Source organism: Varroa jacobsoni, unplaced genomic scaffold, assembly GCF_002532875.2.
Source record: "Varroa jacobsoni isolate VJ856 unplaced genomic scaffold, vjacob_1.0 scaffold_74, whole genome shotgun sequence".
Lineage (NCBI taxonomy): Eukaryota > Metazoa > Arthropoda > Arachnida > Mesostigmata > Varroidae > Varroa > Varroa jacobsoni.
In genome coordinates this window covers 553083-568778 of record NW_019212976.1, presented here as the reverse complement: position 1 = coordinate 568778, position 15696 = coordinate 553083, and the positions used below count along the sequence as shown (strand labels likewise).

Below are 15696 nucleotides of genomic sequence, written 5' to 3'. Positions count from 1 at the left end.
TATACACATATATATATATATATACATATATATATATATATATAAAGTTTGCAATGGTGTTGTACATGATCTTTCAAAAATCTAAAAGTTCTTTGAGGAAGAAAAACCAAGCCACTGATGTTACATATACAGTCGGTTGTAAAGGGCCTTTGCATTTCAATTATCAGTACGTCTACTATCCTTGTGAACAACGAGTTATAAGGGTACGTAAATAGCTTTTCTCAAGGAACAATTGGAATGATGAGCTCAAAGCCAGACTTGTAATTTTTCTTACTGCTTGAGATTCAGTCAAGCAATAAAATCGTTTAGTAGACTACGATTCAAGCTGTAATTAAAAAAACATCTGCTTAACATGGTTTGTATATGATAGTCAATAGGCATTACGTAGATATATTCAATGCATGAAGTCACTCATGCACGGATTATCACTATAATTTGCAAGGAAAACTACTTCTTTAAAAAATATGTTGTAGCTGTAAAATAATTTTTTGCTGATATGGTTTATTGGGGTACCTCTAAGTTCAGGAATGTATAAGAAATAATTTTTATTACCGTGTTATTAAGTTATTCCGGAAAGGTAAAAGTGACCAGACTACTCGGCCTTTGCAGCATGGTACGTGGGTAACGACATGTGGCTCTGTTATTTATGTCTTTTATGTTAACACGTGTATCTGTAGGCATGAATCACTAACCGATTAGCGTGAACAGCAGACGATTATTGCTCTCGATTGACGTTTCGGACAGAGAAGACCGTAAGTGTCAATACGACTCTAGAACGCACTGGGGAAGCGTTCAATATGAGGATTCGAATGCAATACTGACGCATCTCTTTAAACGTGGAACCCAACAAGCGTATTCATTTAATATTAGATTAAGTAAAAAGCTCCCGTTGGTTTTAACTGCTTTTTTATTGTAACTTTCGAACAAATGAACACATCTTAGTCAAAGTTTTACACCGTGCTTCCAATAATTTTCACCTTCTAGTACCTTCTTTTTTCTAGTATGCCCCGCGAAATGAAAAAGCTTCGCTTGTAGAAACGATTCATTTGTCGACCCGTTTATGCCCCTCTATTCTCAAATGCTTGCCTTCCTGGCTGTGCTCTACTTGTCCAAAGCAAGTGATAATCAGGTGGAGCGATGCCCGAGCTATACGCTGGGCAGGGCAGGGCAGGGTTTTCCGTTGAAGGCTTGTTAGTGCTCATTGAGTTACTAGAACAATATGCAGTGTTGTGCTACTTTGTAATATGTTGTGTCGCTGTCTGCCAATCCAAGGCCTTTTCTATCAATTCTGTGACTTAGATGGATGAGTTGATTTGTATAACGGTCTGCCGTAAGTCTTTCCTGAAGTTAAATAGCAGATACTGCAACATTCCGTCCTCATCTTACCATATGCAGAGATGCAGGTACAGCTTTTAACCATGAATATTTCTTCATCGACTTGCAGGAATCTAACTATTCTGGTTTGCGCTTAGGAGCGTCGTAAAGATCAGTCTTTTATCGCCGATAACGATCTTGTGCAGAAGTGACTTATTTTCTCGTGCAAGCAACGAAGGACATATCGTCGAACATTTTTTTTGTCCTTTTATAAAGTTGATGGGGTTTACTTTTCTTCCTTCTCAGTTTTTCCTAGTGCATGCAAACGATTGATAAGGAGTATTATGGGACATCCCTAGATGCCGAGAGTGCTCGGAACAACTTCATCGCATTTTGCACAGGGAGTGCCTGCAATATGACATTATTCGCTTCTTGTGGCCGTCCGGAGCGTGGTTTGTCGTTCAAATTGAAATCTACAGTTCTGAAGCGGCAAACGAAAACTGGAAACTGACAGTACTCGTTGTGCATTTGCTTTCAATATCGCAAACAACTTTTTGTCTCGGCAGCATCTTTCCATCATGAAAATAGTGAATAAGGCAATGTCGAGTATGCATATTAATTTAATTCTCAATTAAAAGTCAATGGCAGCTCAATTAAAACCATATGGCAAATGTCCGACAACCAAAACCAGTGTTTCGGGAGGTTTCAGCTAAATACGATGAGCTGATCCGACACTAGCGCCATATGTCGCCTCCAACGGCAACTGTTTACTTCACGTACTATGACGATGCTGGTTTTATACTCATCAGTCGTCATCAATGACTCAAGATGTGGCATCATCATCATCATCGTAATTGCTCTTCATGAGGACGAAACCAATTCGCGATTCTCATGTTAATGATTTAGTTTTAAAACGAAATAATCATGCTTTAAAGGCGAATGACGAGGCTTAATGAAGTAACGATGATAGGCCCTAACGATAGAAAACTGTATATATAAATACACATTATGCTATTTTACACTGATAGCGTCCTGTGTCGCCAATAACCCTTTCGGGCTTCTTCTCGGCGTGTCAAACATATACATATGAATTACAATAATTATATGGATTACCCGGTTACTAACCGTCTATTATAGGCCACTTAGAAGGACGCTGGTGATGATAATGATGATCCATAAGAATTGAATTAGTGTGAAACGTGTCGAAACATTGTAGAATGTGGCATTATGGAAAGTATTTTAGATGCGTCAATGTATTTCTTCTTATTTTCAGTTGTCCACCACGTACGTTCCTTCCGGCACTATGTCGAATGTTCCTCGACGAACAAGCTCCGGATAACGTTCTAGAAGTGACTGCTCGGGCACTCACATATTTTCTCGAGGTACGTACGCTGATACCTCACTATCATCGGTAGCCTACATGTTGTCGATAATATAATATTCGTTATCTGATGTATATAGTTTATTACAGATGCTATTTTTAAGAGTGAAAAATGTTCCGGGAGTCTAGAAGCATGCTTTCGACACTCAATTTTCGGTATTTGTAACTTCTTAGCGTAAAGATCAAAAGCTGTGAATGATAGTATATATTGCTAGTAATTGTAATAATTTTAGCGACTAGACTGCACACGAAGTGGTGTCGTGCGGTCGAAACTCAAGTTCAAACTAAATTATCATAATGGTGACGCAGTCTTTGGAAAAAAAAATTATCTGTGTTTGTGTTATTCATCTCTGACTGCCGTACTTCAAAAAAAAAAAAAGGAAGAGCCCAAAACAGTATAGCGTTAAATGAATGGTTGTTATTTATCTGAACCGTCGGTCGTCCGCTACCAGGTCTCATTTTAACGATTAGGTTTTATATGGTTTCCTTGTATGTCTTATTTATATTGTCTTTTGTTAATCGTGCTTGAAGGACTTTTCCTTTTTTCCCTTCTTTGGATACCTTGTGTGAAACGTACCACTAAAAGTTGAGGAGTGAACAGCGTTTTGACCTATTAGATGCAACCGTCGGCCTGTCCATCGAAATGTGGAATTTGTCCATTTTGCGTTTGGCTGTAGTGGGCATATCGTCGCCATGGTGTTGTCATGGTTAGAAACCCACGAGTGACAAGAAAAAGCAGCTAGGCCGTGATCTATACCTACCATGCCGTTCGAATGATGGTGGCGTCAACGACAGATAACGATTACGAAAGCAGTGGTCAATAACGTCCACCAGTCACCATGTACTACTGTGTATCTGCGTCGGTAAAGTCGTTTTGACATAACGACCTTACTACGTCTACAACAGCCATTAGTGTTGATGGTAATATTACTACTATTATTATTTAGTGCACCGCTTATTAAAGTCTTTTCCCTTGTTCTTACTCTCGTGTATAAACAAACATACCTTTAGCACCATTCGCCAAGGGCTCTACTCTCATCACTGCGAAGCCGATTTCGTTGAGTTATTCATGTTAGACCGTCTTTGGTTTCGCCGCTGATGTATTGGGAAATCCGTATTTCAGTTGTGTCGACGGTCGACGTGGATTTTTCGCTTCGTTTCACTCAATTACTTTCAGCAACTCGATAGTCCTCTCAGTCGAGCGTCGACGGGGCGGTTCGGCGTCTTTGTTGATGCCGATACCAACTCTAGCGACTATGTTACCAAAGCTATGTATTGGGTTTTCGTATCGAGAACCCCCACGCGTCTCTCCCGCATAAACAAAGCGGTATATTTGTGTAAAGAACAATAATATCATCATCACGATTATCTTCGTCGTCGTCGTCGTCGTCGCTCTTGGCGCGCATCTTAAGGGGAGAGGGGAAGCGGGTACATCGCGTTGGAACAAAGTCTAACAACCTGGATTCTTAGTGTTACTAGAATGGTCAGATTGATTGTGACGACTAATTAATATTTTATTTATACGTATAGTAAATATAACGCCTCATTTACAGAGCAAGCAATGGTGAAGACATTTTCGTTAAGTTCACTGATTATTCAGTTATATTTGATTAACTATGAACTGAACAAATATTGCAGCTGTTTACTATTTTGAAAAATTGTAATGTTTCAACATCAAAATGTTTGTAATGCTAATTTTGAAAATACCTACCGAAGTGTTGCTCGGCAGGGCTACTTAGCCAACTTGCGCATTCCTAATGGCTTTTCCGGTTAACGACGAAAGTTGCTCGGTATTCGGTAAACCTGCGTCCGAAGAACATAAAATACCTAATAGACGTACTTTAGAGCTTGTCTTTGCAGCCATAAACATTCAAGTTAACAAACTAGATGTTGTTGATGTTTGCTTCAATTTTATCACAGTAACTAACGCATTTATTGAACTTTGTCGGCCGTTGGCTACGGCGCTGGACTTCGATATCCGAAACAATCATGAAGCAAGCGCTGCAAATTTAGGATCGATTGCTATATGCTCTTCAGGCATTGTCCTAGTATTGATTCAACGTACCGGTAATTTATCAACTACCTAGTTGCGCCGAATTGAAGAACAATGGTATTTCATGAGATGAAGCCGTATATACTTTCTGTAGTGTAAAAAAAGTCTAGATTACCCTTAAACCTTAGCAGAAGCTTTTGAAGTTGGAATTCTTTAAGATAATCGATGGTAACATTACACTCCATATGGCTGACTCTATTACGACTTATTTATCAATGAAGGAACAGGTTAACAAGAACTATCATTATTTTTACGAGAGGAAAGTTTACCACTATGCGGTCGGCGAGCGTAAGTAACGATCTTTGAAACGTGGATGAAGAACTATAGATATGAGCATAGATTTTTTGCGAAGGCTAGTAATAGCTTATTAACTGTTCCTGCACCATATCGAACGAGTACCTCAGACCTCGTTTATAAGCCCATTCTAATTATACAATGTTGCCTTAAGCATAAAAGTAATCTTTGCATTCGTGTTTGTGTATGGCAAGCCCCGTAAGTAAATTCTGCCAGCAGAGGGTAGGTACATTCGACCGGTCAAAGATTGAGTCGAAAATTAGTGCAGCGATAATAAGCGTGCCATTCTGTGCTCAAGCAAGCAACCATACAAATATCGCTTTGAGAATGAAATAATTTTGATACATGAGTCTACGTTAGAGGCTTGGTACCGCCGGGTTTAGACTTTGCCACGCAGCTGTTGAAGCTGGCTACATCGAGATGCAGTGCTTTTATTCGCATTTAGCGAAGATTCGTGCTGGAAGTACGCAAGCAATGAGAAATCGATGATGATCCATTTTACCAACGAAGCGCGTGTGAAAAGTAAAAAAAAGAAGAAAATTGCAGTGGGATTTATACAGCACACACTGAAGAAGCGTGGTGATCGTTCATACACACCGAAAGCTTTTCTGCATAAGTGACAATAACTTGCGAATTAATAAAACGGCTCTTACAATAGCAGCTTATGCCCTACTAATGTATTCCCTTTGTTGTCTAGAATTGAGACATTTGCAAAGGGTTCGTACGTAATGCACATCCTGCAGCGTTGTTCAAGTTGCTAAATAATACTCTATCGTTATTTTTAGAGACTAACATAATAACCTAGACTCATCTACAACAATGACTGATACTTGTATTCGGCGTCACCCCATCTTCTCAGATAGAAGAGCATTCGAATTAATGTCTATTGAGCCGAGCGGTTAGCGCTACTCTATTCGTGGTACCCAAGGTACCCAGTTAAAAGTCACCAATTTTTCGACCTGTCAACTTATGGTAGTGACGAATTTTCGCAGTGATAGATTCTATGACGAAACAAACGTTTTCTGGAAATGTGTATGCAATGTATATATAGATATATAATGGAACAAAACTCGTCGTAACCGGCATGCGTTTGTCATCATTCCTAGAATTAGAAGAACGTCATTTTTCAAAAAGTACATCATGGAAGTTTTTTTTTGTAAGACTCGGGTGGTAGGTCTTTGTGAGAATAGTACTCATTGTCGCATCACTTCTGGAATCGTTGGAATTTATGAGGTTACGATTAATTTTTTCGGTGTAGTCCCTATCCTAGATCTTCCATTTTGCCTAGTGGAAATTTTTCCTAGAAAAGCTGCATGGGAACTACCTAACCTGAGCGACACTGGGCCTTTCACATTAGATTTTTCTCACTACAACGGTGGGTATGTAATACGACTGTGGACCTGCGAAGTCTAATGGAATTACCATGGGAAATTATAAGAGGCCTCGAGCTTAATATTAGTGATAGAATGCATTCTCTTATTCTGTAGTAGTATAAATGTATGTATATTAAAGGTATGTTCGAATAATCATGACAAATTATTTTTTGTCATTGGTTTTTTAAGGTGTCGGCAGAATGCACTCGGCGCATAGCAGCAGTGGATGGTGCTATTAAGGCAATCTGCTCGAAGCTTGTGACCACTGACGTAAAGAAGTCCCGCACATCAAAGGATCTTTCGGAGCAATGTGTGAAGGTATTAGAACATGTCTGTTCTCGCGAAGCGGCAGCTGTGTTCGAAGCGGGAGGCCTAGGCTGTGTGCTTGAGTTCATTCGTGAGCATGGGGCATTTGTACATCGCGACACGTTGCATTCAGCTATGTCTGTCGTAAGCCGGTTATGTGCTCGCGTTGAACCAGGTGACCGTGTAAGTCTAGCAGCGTGTGTGGCCAGCCTAAGCGCTTTGTTGGAGCATGACGATGCGTTCGTTAGTGATGAAGCACTTCGTTGTTTTGCGTCTCTTGCGGATCGTTTTGCGCGGCGTGGCCTTGATCCTGCCCCTTTGGCAGACAAGGGCCTCCTAGCATTATTGTTGACCAAAATGGAGGCGGCTGCTCGACTTGCTCAACAACATCAACCGACATCTGGTAGTAGCATGGCGACGGTGATTTCGTTATTGTCCACGCTCTGTAGAGGCTCGCCAACTGTAGCCCACGACCTTTTGCGTTCCAGATTACCCGAAGCGCTGGAAGCCGCTCTACGGTGCCCTGACGACCGGAGCGTACTAGACGCTATGCGGCTGGTGGACCTTTTGTTAGTTTTAATTTTTGAAGGTCGAGGCGCTCTTCCAAAGGCTACGGGCTGTACAGCTAGTTCGGCCGCTCGGGGATCGTGTACGGAAAGGACACACCGTCAACTAATTGACTGCATCCGATCTAAAGACACTGATGCTTTGATTGACGCGATCGAAAACGGTTCCGTTGACGTGAACTTTATGGACGATGTCGGTCAGACCCTACTCAATTGGGCATCTGCATTCGGCACTCAGGAAATGGTCGAGTTTTTATGTGAGAGAGGAGGAGATGTAAACAAAGGTCAGCGATCATCATCTCTTCATTATGCGGCTTGCTTTGGCCGGCCCGAAATAGCCAAGGTGCTTCTACGACATGGCGCAAATCCAGATCTCCGGGACGAAGACGGCAAGACTCCATTAGACAAAGCTCACGAACGAAATGATCAGGGCCATCGTGAAGTTTCAGCAATTTTGCAATCGCCAGGTGAACTGATGTGTAGTTCAAGTCTGGCTGTCAATTCAGCTCTCGATAATCTAAGTGAGCAGGACGTTCCGCAGGAGCCGCAAGGTGATCTTGCGGTTGCACCTGTATTTCTACGTAGCCTTATTCCAGTGCTATGTCAAATCGAACAGCATTCGCTCGTACGCTCCGTACAACGGTCTGCACTTAATCTACTACGTAAGATGTTACACTATATTGACCCAGCCTTGTTCACGGATATGTCATCAGCCGAATTAGCACTTATGTTGGCAAACGTTATTTCGCAAGTGATCGATGCTGAACAGGATCAGGACCAAGACACGCTCATCATAGCTTTGCAGATGGTTCGGGACGTTTTGAGCAAAGCACGACCCATTTACATGGATTATTTTTCTCGTCTTGGCGTTCTGTCCAAAATTGAGGCTCTCGCCCAAAGCGGACAACAACCCACACAGGGCACTCAATTAGACCTGCAAAGCGGCGATGGTGGAAATGAAAGTGGTTCTTCGCAGAGCACAGATACAAGCTCAAGCTCCGGAGATGCTTCCGAAATCATTGCTGGAAGAGCATACCATTGGAAGGACTGGAATATTGTTCGGGGAAGAGATTGTCTCTACCTTTGGAATGAGTCAGCTGCGTTGGAGCTCTCGAACGGATCCAATGGCTGGTTTCGTTTCATTCTCGACAACAAATTACAGACCATGTATTCAAGCGGATCACCAGAGGGAGGTGCGGATTCTTCAGAAAACCGTGGAGAGTTTGTCGAAAAGCTGCAACGAGCTCGCAGTCAATGCAAGGTGGGTAGCAAGTAGTTTTGTTAAGGTAAGAGCTATTAGATCAGCAGTTAGTGTTTCCAAAAAGTTTCTAAGGAAGAAAACGAAGCTAAAATATAGCAGGAGTTTTTACTTTCTTACGCTGTTCGTATCCTTTATACAGTAAATACCTTCAGATTTAACTGAGTACATTATATTTCATACTGAGTAGTATTTTATAATGAATAAAAAAAATAATGATATTTAATGATTAATAGCTTTTGTTATTTTCCTAAATCCAGCTCAACGTGCCATCGCAAAGCGTATTAACGTCGCCAAAAAGTGCTGCTACAGGAACCGGAGGCGTAGGTTCCAAGACAAAGTTAGTAGTTGGCAATTGGTCTCTATCGGCGCGCGCTCCAAACGAACTCGTCATACATAATTCCGATGGTCAACAGCAAGCGACGGTTCTGCGCGAAGAGCTAGCCGGCTTCATTTTCGAGTCAAATCGCGGAACGAAGCATACGTTTACTGCTGAAACCATGCTTGGTTAGTAATGGACAACTTTAACGATACAGCTTTTGTGAATATTTTACGTCTTCTCATGAGTGTATAGCAAACAGAGAATCAGATATAATTGGATGGTTAGTGAACCTGCTTGGATATATACAGTGTTAGAGGTAGGAAGTATTGCCGATATATCGGTTATTGGGCAACAAAAAGCTTTCGACATACCGCAACTCTGCAGTAGTAGGTTGCAGGATTAAGCCAGTTGGGGTTATAAATCAGTATGTGCTTATCTAGGCAGTATTAATTAAATATTTTATTCCCAGGGTCTGAACTAAGTTGTTGCTCCTCCCGTGTTGGGGGAAAATCGAAGCGTCTTCAAACAAAGCTTGAAGCAGTTCGGCAAAAAGTTTTATCCCTCTCTAGAGAAATTTGCGACCGTTTCCATGCTACCGGCGCCGAGAGTAAGCCACGTCCTGTCGTTATGGAGCTTAAAGCGTTAGTGGAGCAAATGACCTTTGCGACAGAAGAAGAACCGGTTAGTTCGACACTGTAACATATTTTTACTTGAAAGGCTTTATACCCGTCACTTTTTCTAAATTTCGACCCTACTAATCTCTAATTTTATGATGAAATACACATGTCAGATTGGTTCTACGGAAACCTAAATTAACTGTTTTATAGAAGGATGCTGGACAGTATAAATTGGCTTAAAAACTATTAAATATTTATTCGTTAAATAAGTCGTTCGTTTTGTGTACCCAAAAGGTGCCGGAAGCAGTAGAGGCATCGTTGCACTCACTAGACGCGCTCCTTTTGCGAGAGCGTGCTATTCCAACATCCCAGCAGATGTCGTCGTTCGAATTGCATTCATCTGGCTTGGTAGCAGCGCTTCTGCGGGTCTGTCGTAGTGAACTTCTCGCCCCTCTGATCACTCGCTCACTTACAAATGACGCGTGTGAATTGCTTGCGATCAAACTGGTCGGCGTGCTTGAGTCGATCGAAAAGTTGGCGGTCTTTCATTATGACACGCCTTCTCACGGACTGCAGGTTAGTTTATTCAATACTGAGGGCTGAGATTCGTTTATCGGGTCCTGTATTCCGACTATTAGCCAGCGAGATTAAACCCTTTAGCCAGCTATGAACATCTAAAACAAATTCTATTTTGTCTTTATTTACTCAAACAGCGACTTACATGGTCCTCTAAATCTAGTATAAATCAGTGTGAATCTAGTTCTAAACTTAGTATGAACTTAGTAGTCTAATTTAAATAGGTTGAAGTTACATACGGCTCTGGTTGGAAAATTTGATGATAGAAGAAATCCTAATTTGACCTGCAGGTATTAAGTCGACGTTTTCGGATGCGTCTGAGCAAGGATCCGTCGGAAACAGCCTTAATTGATCGGTCAGGGCGCCCTATAAAAATGGAGCCGCTCACGACAGTAGGTCAACTCAGTAAATACCTCACACGAATGGTTGCCAAACAGTGGTATGATTATGAGCGATCCAGCTTCCATTTTGTCAAGCAGTTGACCGTTATAAAAAACAATCCGATTATACTTGAGTATTCTGGAGTAGACTTTGACACTCAAGGTCTCTTCTACTGGATGGGCACTAACGGAGGCCTGCCTGGAATTGACTGGGTCAATCCAGCTCAAGTTAACCTGGTCGTTGTGTCCTGTTCCGAGGGTCGCAATCTACCATATGGACACCTTGAAGATATCCTCAGCCGTGACACATCGGCGCTCAACTGCCATACGAACGATGATCGCAAAGCTTGGTTTTCGATCGATCTTGGTGTGTGGCTTGTTCCCACACACTATACGCTGCGACACGCTAGAGGGTATGGACGGTCTGCGTTGCGCAACTGGCAACTGCAAGGATCTCGTGATGGAGTCACTTGGACAACACTCTATACTCATCAAGATGACTGTTCACTCAATGAACCGGGCTCTACGGCCACTTGGAAGATACCAGAGCTAAGCCAGAATCTTGACGCAGGACAACCCCGTGGGTGGAGACATTTGCGTATTCAGCAAGCCGGTAAAAACGCATCTGGACAGACCCATTACTTATCGCTATCAGGCATGGAGGTGTATGGCAAACTCTGGGGAGTTTGTGATGATCTGGGTAGAGCGGCTCGAGAGCATGATCAGGAAATGCGTCGTCAAAGAAGAGCAGTTAGACAGCAACTTAAAGGTGAGGAAGCTGCTGAAGCCTATTATTGTAACGGTTATTGAATTTTGCGCAAACAGGTTATCACTCCTTTTCATGTTACAACAAGATCAACGTTAATGTGCACTGGTAGTTAATGCGCTGAGCATCTTTTCCTTATCCCGAATGTTATTGGTCACCTTTTCAGCAATGGTACCCGGTGCACGTGTAATGCGTGGTCCTGATTGGAAATGGCGTGATCAGGATGGATGCCCGCCAGGAGTCGGCACCGTAACAGGCGATGTGCACAATGGTTGGATTGATGTAGGTTGGGATCATGGCGGATCCAACTCGTACCGGATGGGCGCCGAAGGCAAATATGACCTAAAGCTGGCAGGAAGCGGAGGGGCACCAGGAGCTCAAGGAACAGAAGGCTGTCCCGCTGTTTCGTCTGCAGCTGTGGCTATGGCTGCGATTCGCGCAAAAGTTCGGGGCGTTACGGTCGATTCATTGAAGGGAAGGCGGTCGAAAACTGTGAGCAGTGGGTCGCAGGTGGCACAAACTTCATCTGTAAGCGTTTCACCTGGCGCTTCCGCGTCCATGTCTGTCTCGGTACCAAATCTATCCACCCAACATCCTAATAAGCCGCTTAGCGCCAATAACGCCGGAAACACTATAGGAAACACAGGGCTTGCCTGTTCTACTGAATCACAAAGTAAGTGGAAAAACAAATTTTGGTGCGCAGATATTGTAACAAGCGTCATTTTATTCGCAGAGGGAAATTAGTGACTTTAGAAGAAGAGACGTTAATTTTCTTTAGTTAGTGCTAGCTGTGTTGTCGAATCGTTGTTTAGGTTCAGTTTTATCAGCTGCGTCGTGCTCAGCAAGTGGAATGGGTGTGGGTGTAGGCAGTGGAAATGGAGGTGCAAGTAGTGGTCAAAGAGAACCTCGTCTCCGTCTCAAGAGTGCTACGGCAGACGGAAGCCGAATTTCTCTGGCGGCCGGTGGTGGGGGTGGAGGTCACGTATCTTCGCTCGTAAGACTCGCTCTTTCGTCATCCAATTTCCCCGAAGTGCTTGCTGACCTTCTCGGCAGTATGCCTCTCGTAAACGAGGTTAGTTCGAATAACTTCAATTGTTTTATCATCTATCCAACCAACCCAAGGTTATAACTGTATTTGCTCGAGTGATAGTCAAATAAATAGGTTAAGTTTTATTTTTCCCCACTTTTAGAGATTCCGGTCAACGAACCTGTAGGCAAATTAAATTAGGTTTAGCGGGTCTAGGTAATGACGATCAAATGTCGGTAAAGCGAGAGGGCCTGTATTGAATCTTCGGATTCCTGAGAGACTTGGAAAATGAATTTACTATTATTATTCAAATTCTTACTGCTTTACTTTTTTTTTCTTACTGTTAATAGAGCAATGATACCTCAGCCGCGTCAGGCCTTTTGTCAACTGCGCAGTCATACCCTTCGTTGACAAATGAGGCGATAACGTCTGCAGCAGCGGCTATGTCTCAATCAGAGCTGTCATCCGACTCCGATCAGGACTTAGTTGATATGGCTACGGCAGGGTCAGGAGGTATTTCAGGAGGCCTTGCCAGTCACGTAGTGGCTACTCAAGGCAGTGTTACAGGGGTTAGTGGGGTCGGTGGTGGCGTCTCAGGCGTCCGCGCTCTCGAGGTTATGATCGATGCGGACGACGACAAACAGAGCGACCTTGACAATGATGACGATTATGAGGACGTCATGGTACGTGTACGTAAATATTCCTAAACAAATGCGCCACATATTGGAAGGACTCACAAAAGGAATGCATATAGATACCAAATTGGAATACATTCCCTATCAGAGGAATATCTACATTTTACGCTTCGTGTCAATAAGCTGTGGGCCACATGAGCTGTAATAATAAGCAATATAATTAAAAGTAAACGCTATTTTTGCCGCTTGCTTACAGCTTCTTCAGGAAGAGGATGTGTTTGAAATGCGCAATTCACAACACTCGGTGGGTGGGCTTTCGAAACGCGATGCGTGGGATGATGAATTTATTTTAAAGAGGCACTTCTCGGCTTTAATCCCTGCTTTTGATCCGCGACCTGGTCGTACAAATGTCAACCAAACGTCCGACATCGATATTCCACCGCCTCCCGATGACAGCAGCTTTTCGATAGCAACAACTACAACAACAACTACAACAACAACAACAACAACAACAACAGCCCATAATCAAACGACGCCCGCGCCGCGATCTTCGACGGACTCCTCAGTATCTCCAGTAGGATGTACAGAGGGTGATGTTGGCGGGAGTCCTGTAACCGAAATTCATCAACCTCCTAAGATACTTCTTACCCTTAAAGGGCCTAGCCTACCAGGTTTGTGTTTATGATTTTGGCAATTTCTCCACGCAGAGCTTTTCTGCTGGGCTTATATTATAGGTCCAACATATGTTACTTTAACATGAATGTAACCAACAATAATCTCATATTGCGTGCATTTCTCATAATGGTGCGACAGTTCGCGACGCTTTTTTTTGGCACTTATATTATTTACAATCTGCCGCTGACACGGGCATCATTAAAACAGGCAAGTTGAAGTAAACCAAGAAAATTCGGATGCTTTGCGAATATTAGTTCTTTGTTGGAACTACAACGGGGTCAGCTCACCGTATACTCTACCTGTATAAGTACCGTGAGCCGTTGATTTACAAATTCCGGGAAGCAACTTCTGAATTCCGAAGCAAGTTTCGTGGAAGACCAGCGAAGGGTTACGCAGACGGTTACATCAATGGAGAAATGCAACTAACCCAGCGGCGTGCAAATGTGCAGTTGCATAAGCTTATTGTGTCGGTTTGACGCTCTGCTACAGATGTTATTTACTACAGGTTCACGAGCCATGGTTGGTCGATTACGGCCGAAGGGTGCTATCAATAATTTGAGCAGCTAATGAAGCCCTGTATTAAACAGTCAAGATTAGACGTCAGAGGTAAACCATTTCTGTTGTAAGACAACGTTCGACTTCGTACTAGAAGAATCATGGTGGCAGATATGAAGAAGTTACAAGTAGAAGATCTCCGTCATCCATCATACACTGGCGATACATCACAGGTTACAATTTTTTTGAAGTCCGGGCAACCATTTAAGAAGATTATTCAAGTCTCAATATGTGTAATTTGCCTTAAGCGACTTCATAGCAGAAGGCTATAGGGCCGGAAGAAAAAGTTAGTGTTTAGTATGTCACGTCCCATACTAAGCGACCAGATATATATATATATATCTATTATACTGTACTAATTTTATATACAAGTCTTTAAAAATGGTTAAAAAATGTGGTGTTTTTTAGGTGTTCCTGATCTGTGTGTAGAGCTAACGGATCCATCGTGGACGATGTTTCGTGCCGTGCAACAGCTTATGCAAAAGTCTGACCTTCCCTCTGCAAACGACAAATTAAAACGCATCTGGGAGCCCACCTATACGTAAGAATATTGGTTTGTTGTGTAACTGAACCTCTCTAAGGTGACTGGTACTGATATAACGGGAGCAAAACTAAGAACTGCATGAAAAACTTGCAACTTTAAAATCTAAGTTATATATCTGAGAGAAGTTTCAAGGTTGAGAAAAGAAGCAGGGAGCACCAACCCAAAAAGCTTCAGACAGGTACAAGTTCCGTCTTGAGAAAAGGTTGTCCGTCAAAGCACTCATGAACATGGGCTATGTCTTAGCCGTAAAGCCTTTTGCTTTTTAAACTCTGCTAAAACTGGGTAAAGATAGCAGATGTCAGTTTTGGGAAGCCGCAACAGGATAGAGAACTATATGGCGTAACATACGGCACAGCACCATTGAGCGCAGTTGGGATTACTACGGCATCATTTGAAGCTGAAATCTGCGTTCTTCTTTTCATGAGTAACCTATCCAGAAGGAACCATCGTACAGTCGACGTCATAAACGCCAACAACGTATTGTACAATTTGGTTAATTACACCTGAGATAACTGGCTCATAGACTGTCGTAGTTAAGAGTAGGCTTAACGCGTGTAGAACCTGGATGCCGATCCTTTTTGGGGTGTTTAACACTGAGAGTGACGTTAAGCTGCTAAAAATTCTCAAACCAGACCGCCTGTTTTTGCTTGTTAGAGAAAGTTTTGCAGCAATGACCAAGGGTAGAGCGGAATGCGGGCCCCAGAAAGACACGCCACGTGCCTGACAAGTTCGAAATACAGATGAAGGTTTTAATCAGCGCTCCAGATAAGTCACTGAAAAAGAATCATGATAACAGACAGGTTCAAATGGTTGCGGATGGACACTAGTCATGGATTCCTCAAGCCTCTATGAGCGAAGCAAAGGTAGCGCAGGCATATAACTAATACGTTCACTGTAAAACACCGCCATCTCCATGAAGAAATGCAGTTATAACTTGACTGCACGATATAACTTGTTGCCTTTAAGGGGCTGCGCCGGCCCTAATCAAAAACTAGAGAAACAACGACATTGTAACTTTCGGTGACTTTAAACTTGCCATAGAGGCATTATCCTG

General features: G+C 42.7%; 1 protein-coding gene across 2 annotated transcripts in view; it reads left to right on the top strand.

Moving 5' to 3' along the window:
- Nucleotides 1–15696, top strand: part of Ufd4 (ubiquitin fusion-degradation 4-like) — a 28863-nt gene that overhangs the window by 7521 nt on the left and 5646 nt on the right. Inside the window, exons 2-12 of one of the 2 annotated variants that reach the window (XM_022837050.2) lie at nt 2588–2696; nt 6605–8548; nt 8806–9052; nt 9337–9548; nt 9779–10060; nt 10351–11209; nt 11373–11879; nt 12019–12278; nt 12584–12922; nt 13125–13539; nt 14507–14639. In XM_022837050.2, coding sequence (XP_022692785.1) covers nt 2588–2696; nt 6605–8548; nt 8806–9052; nt 9337–9548; nt 9779–10060; nt 10351–11209; nt 11373–11879; nt 12019–12278; nt 12584–12922; nt 13125–13539; nt 14507–14639 — 5307 coding nt within the window. The remainder of the gene's footprint in view (nt 1–2587; nt 2697–6604; nt 8549–8805; nt 9053–9336; nt 9549–9778; nt 10061–10350; nt 11210–11372; nt 11880–12018; nt 12279–12583; nt 12923–13124; nt 13540–14506; nt 14640–15696) is intronic. The other variant, XM_022837057.2, reaches the window with a different exon arrangement.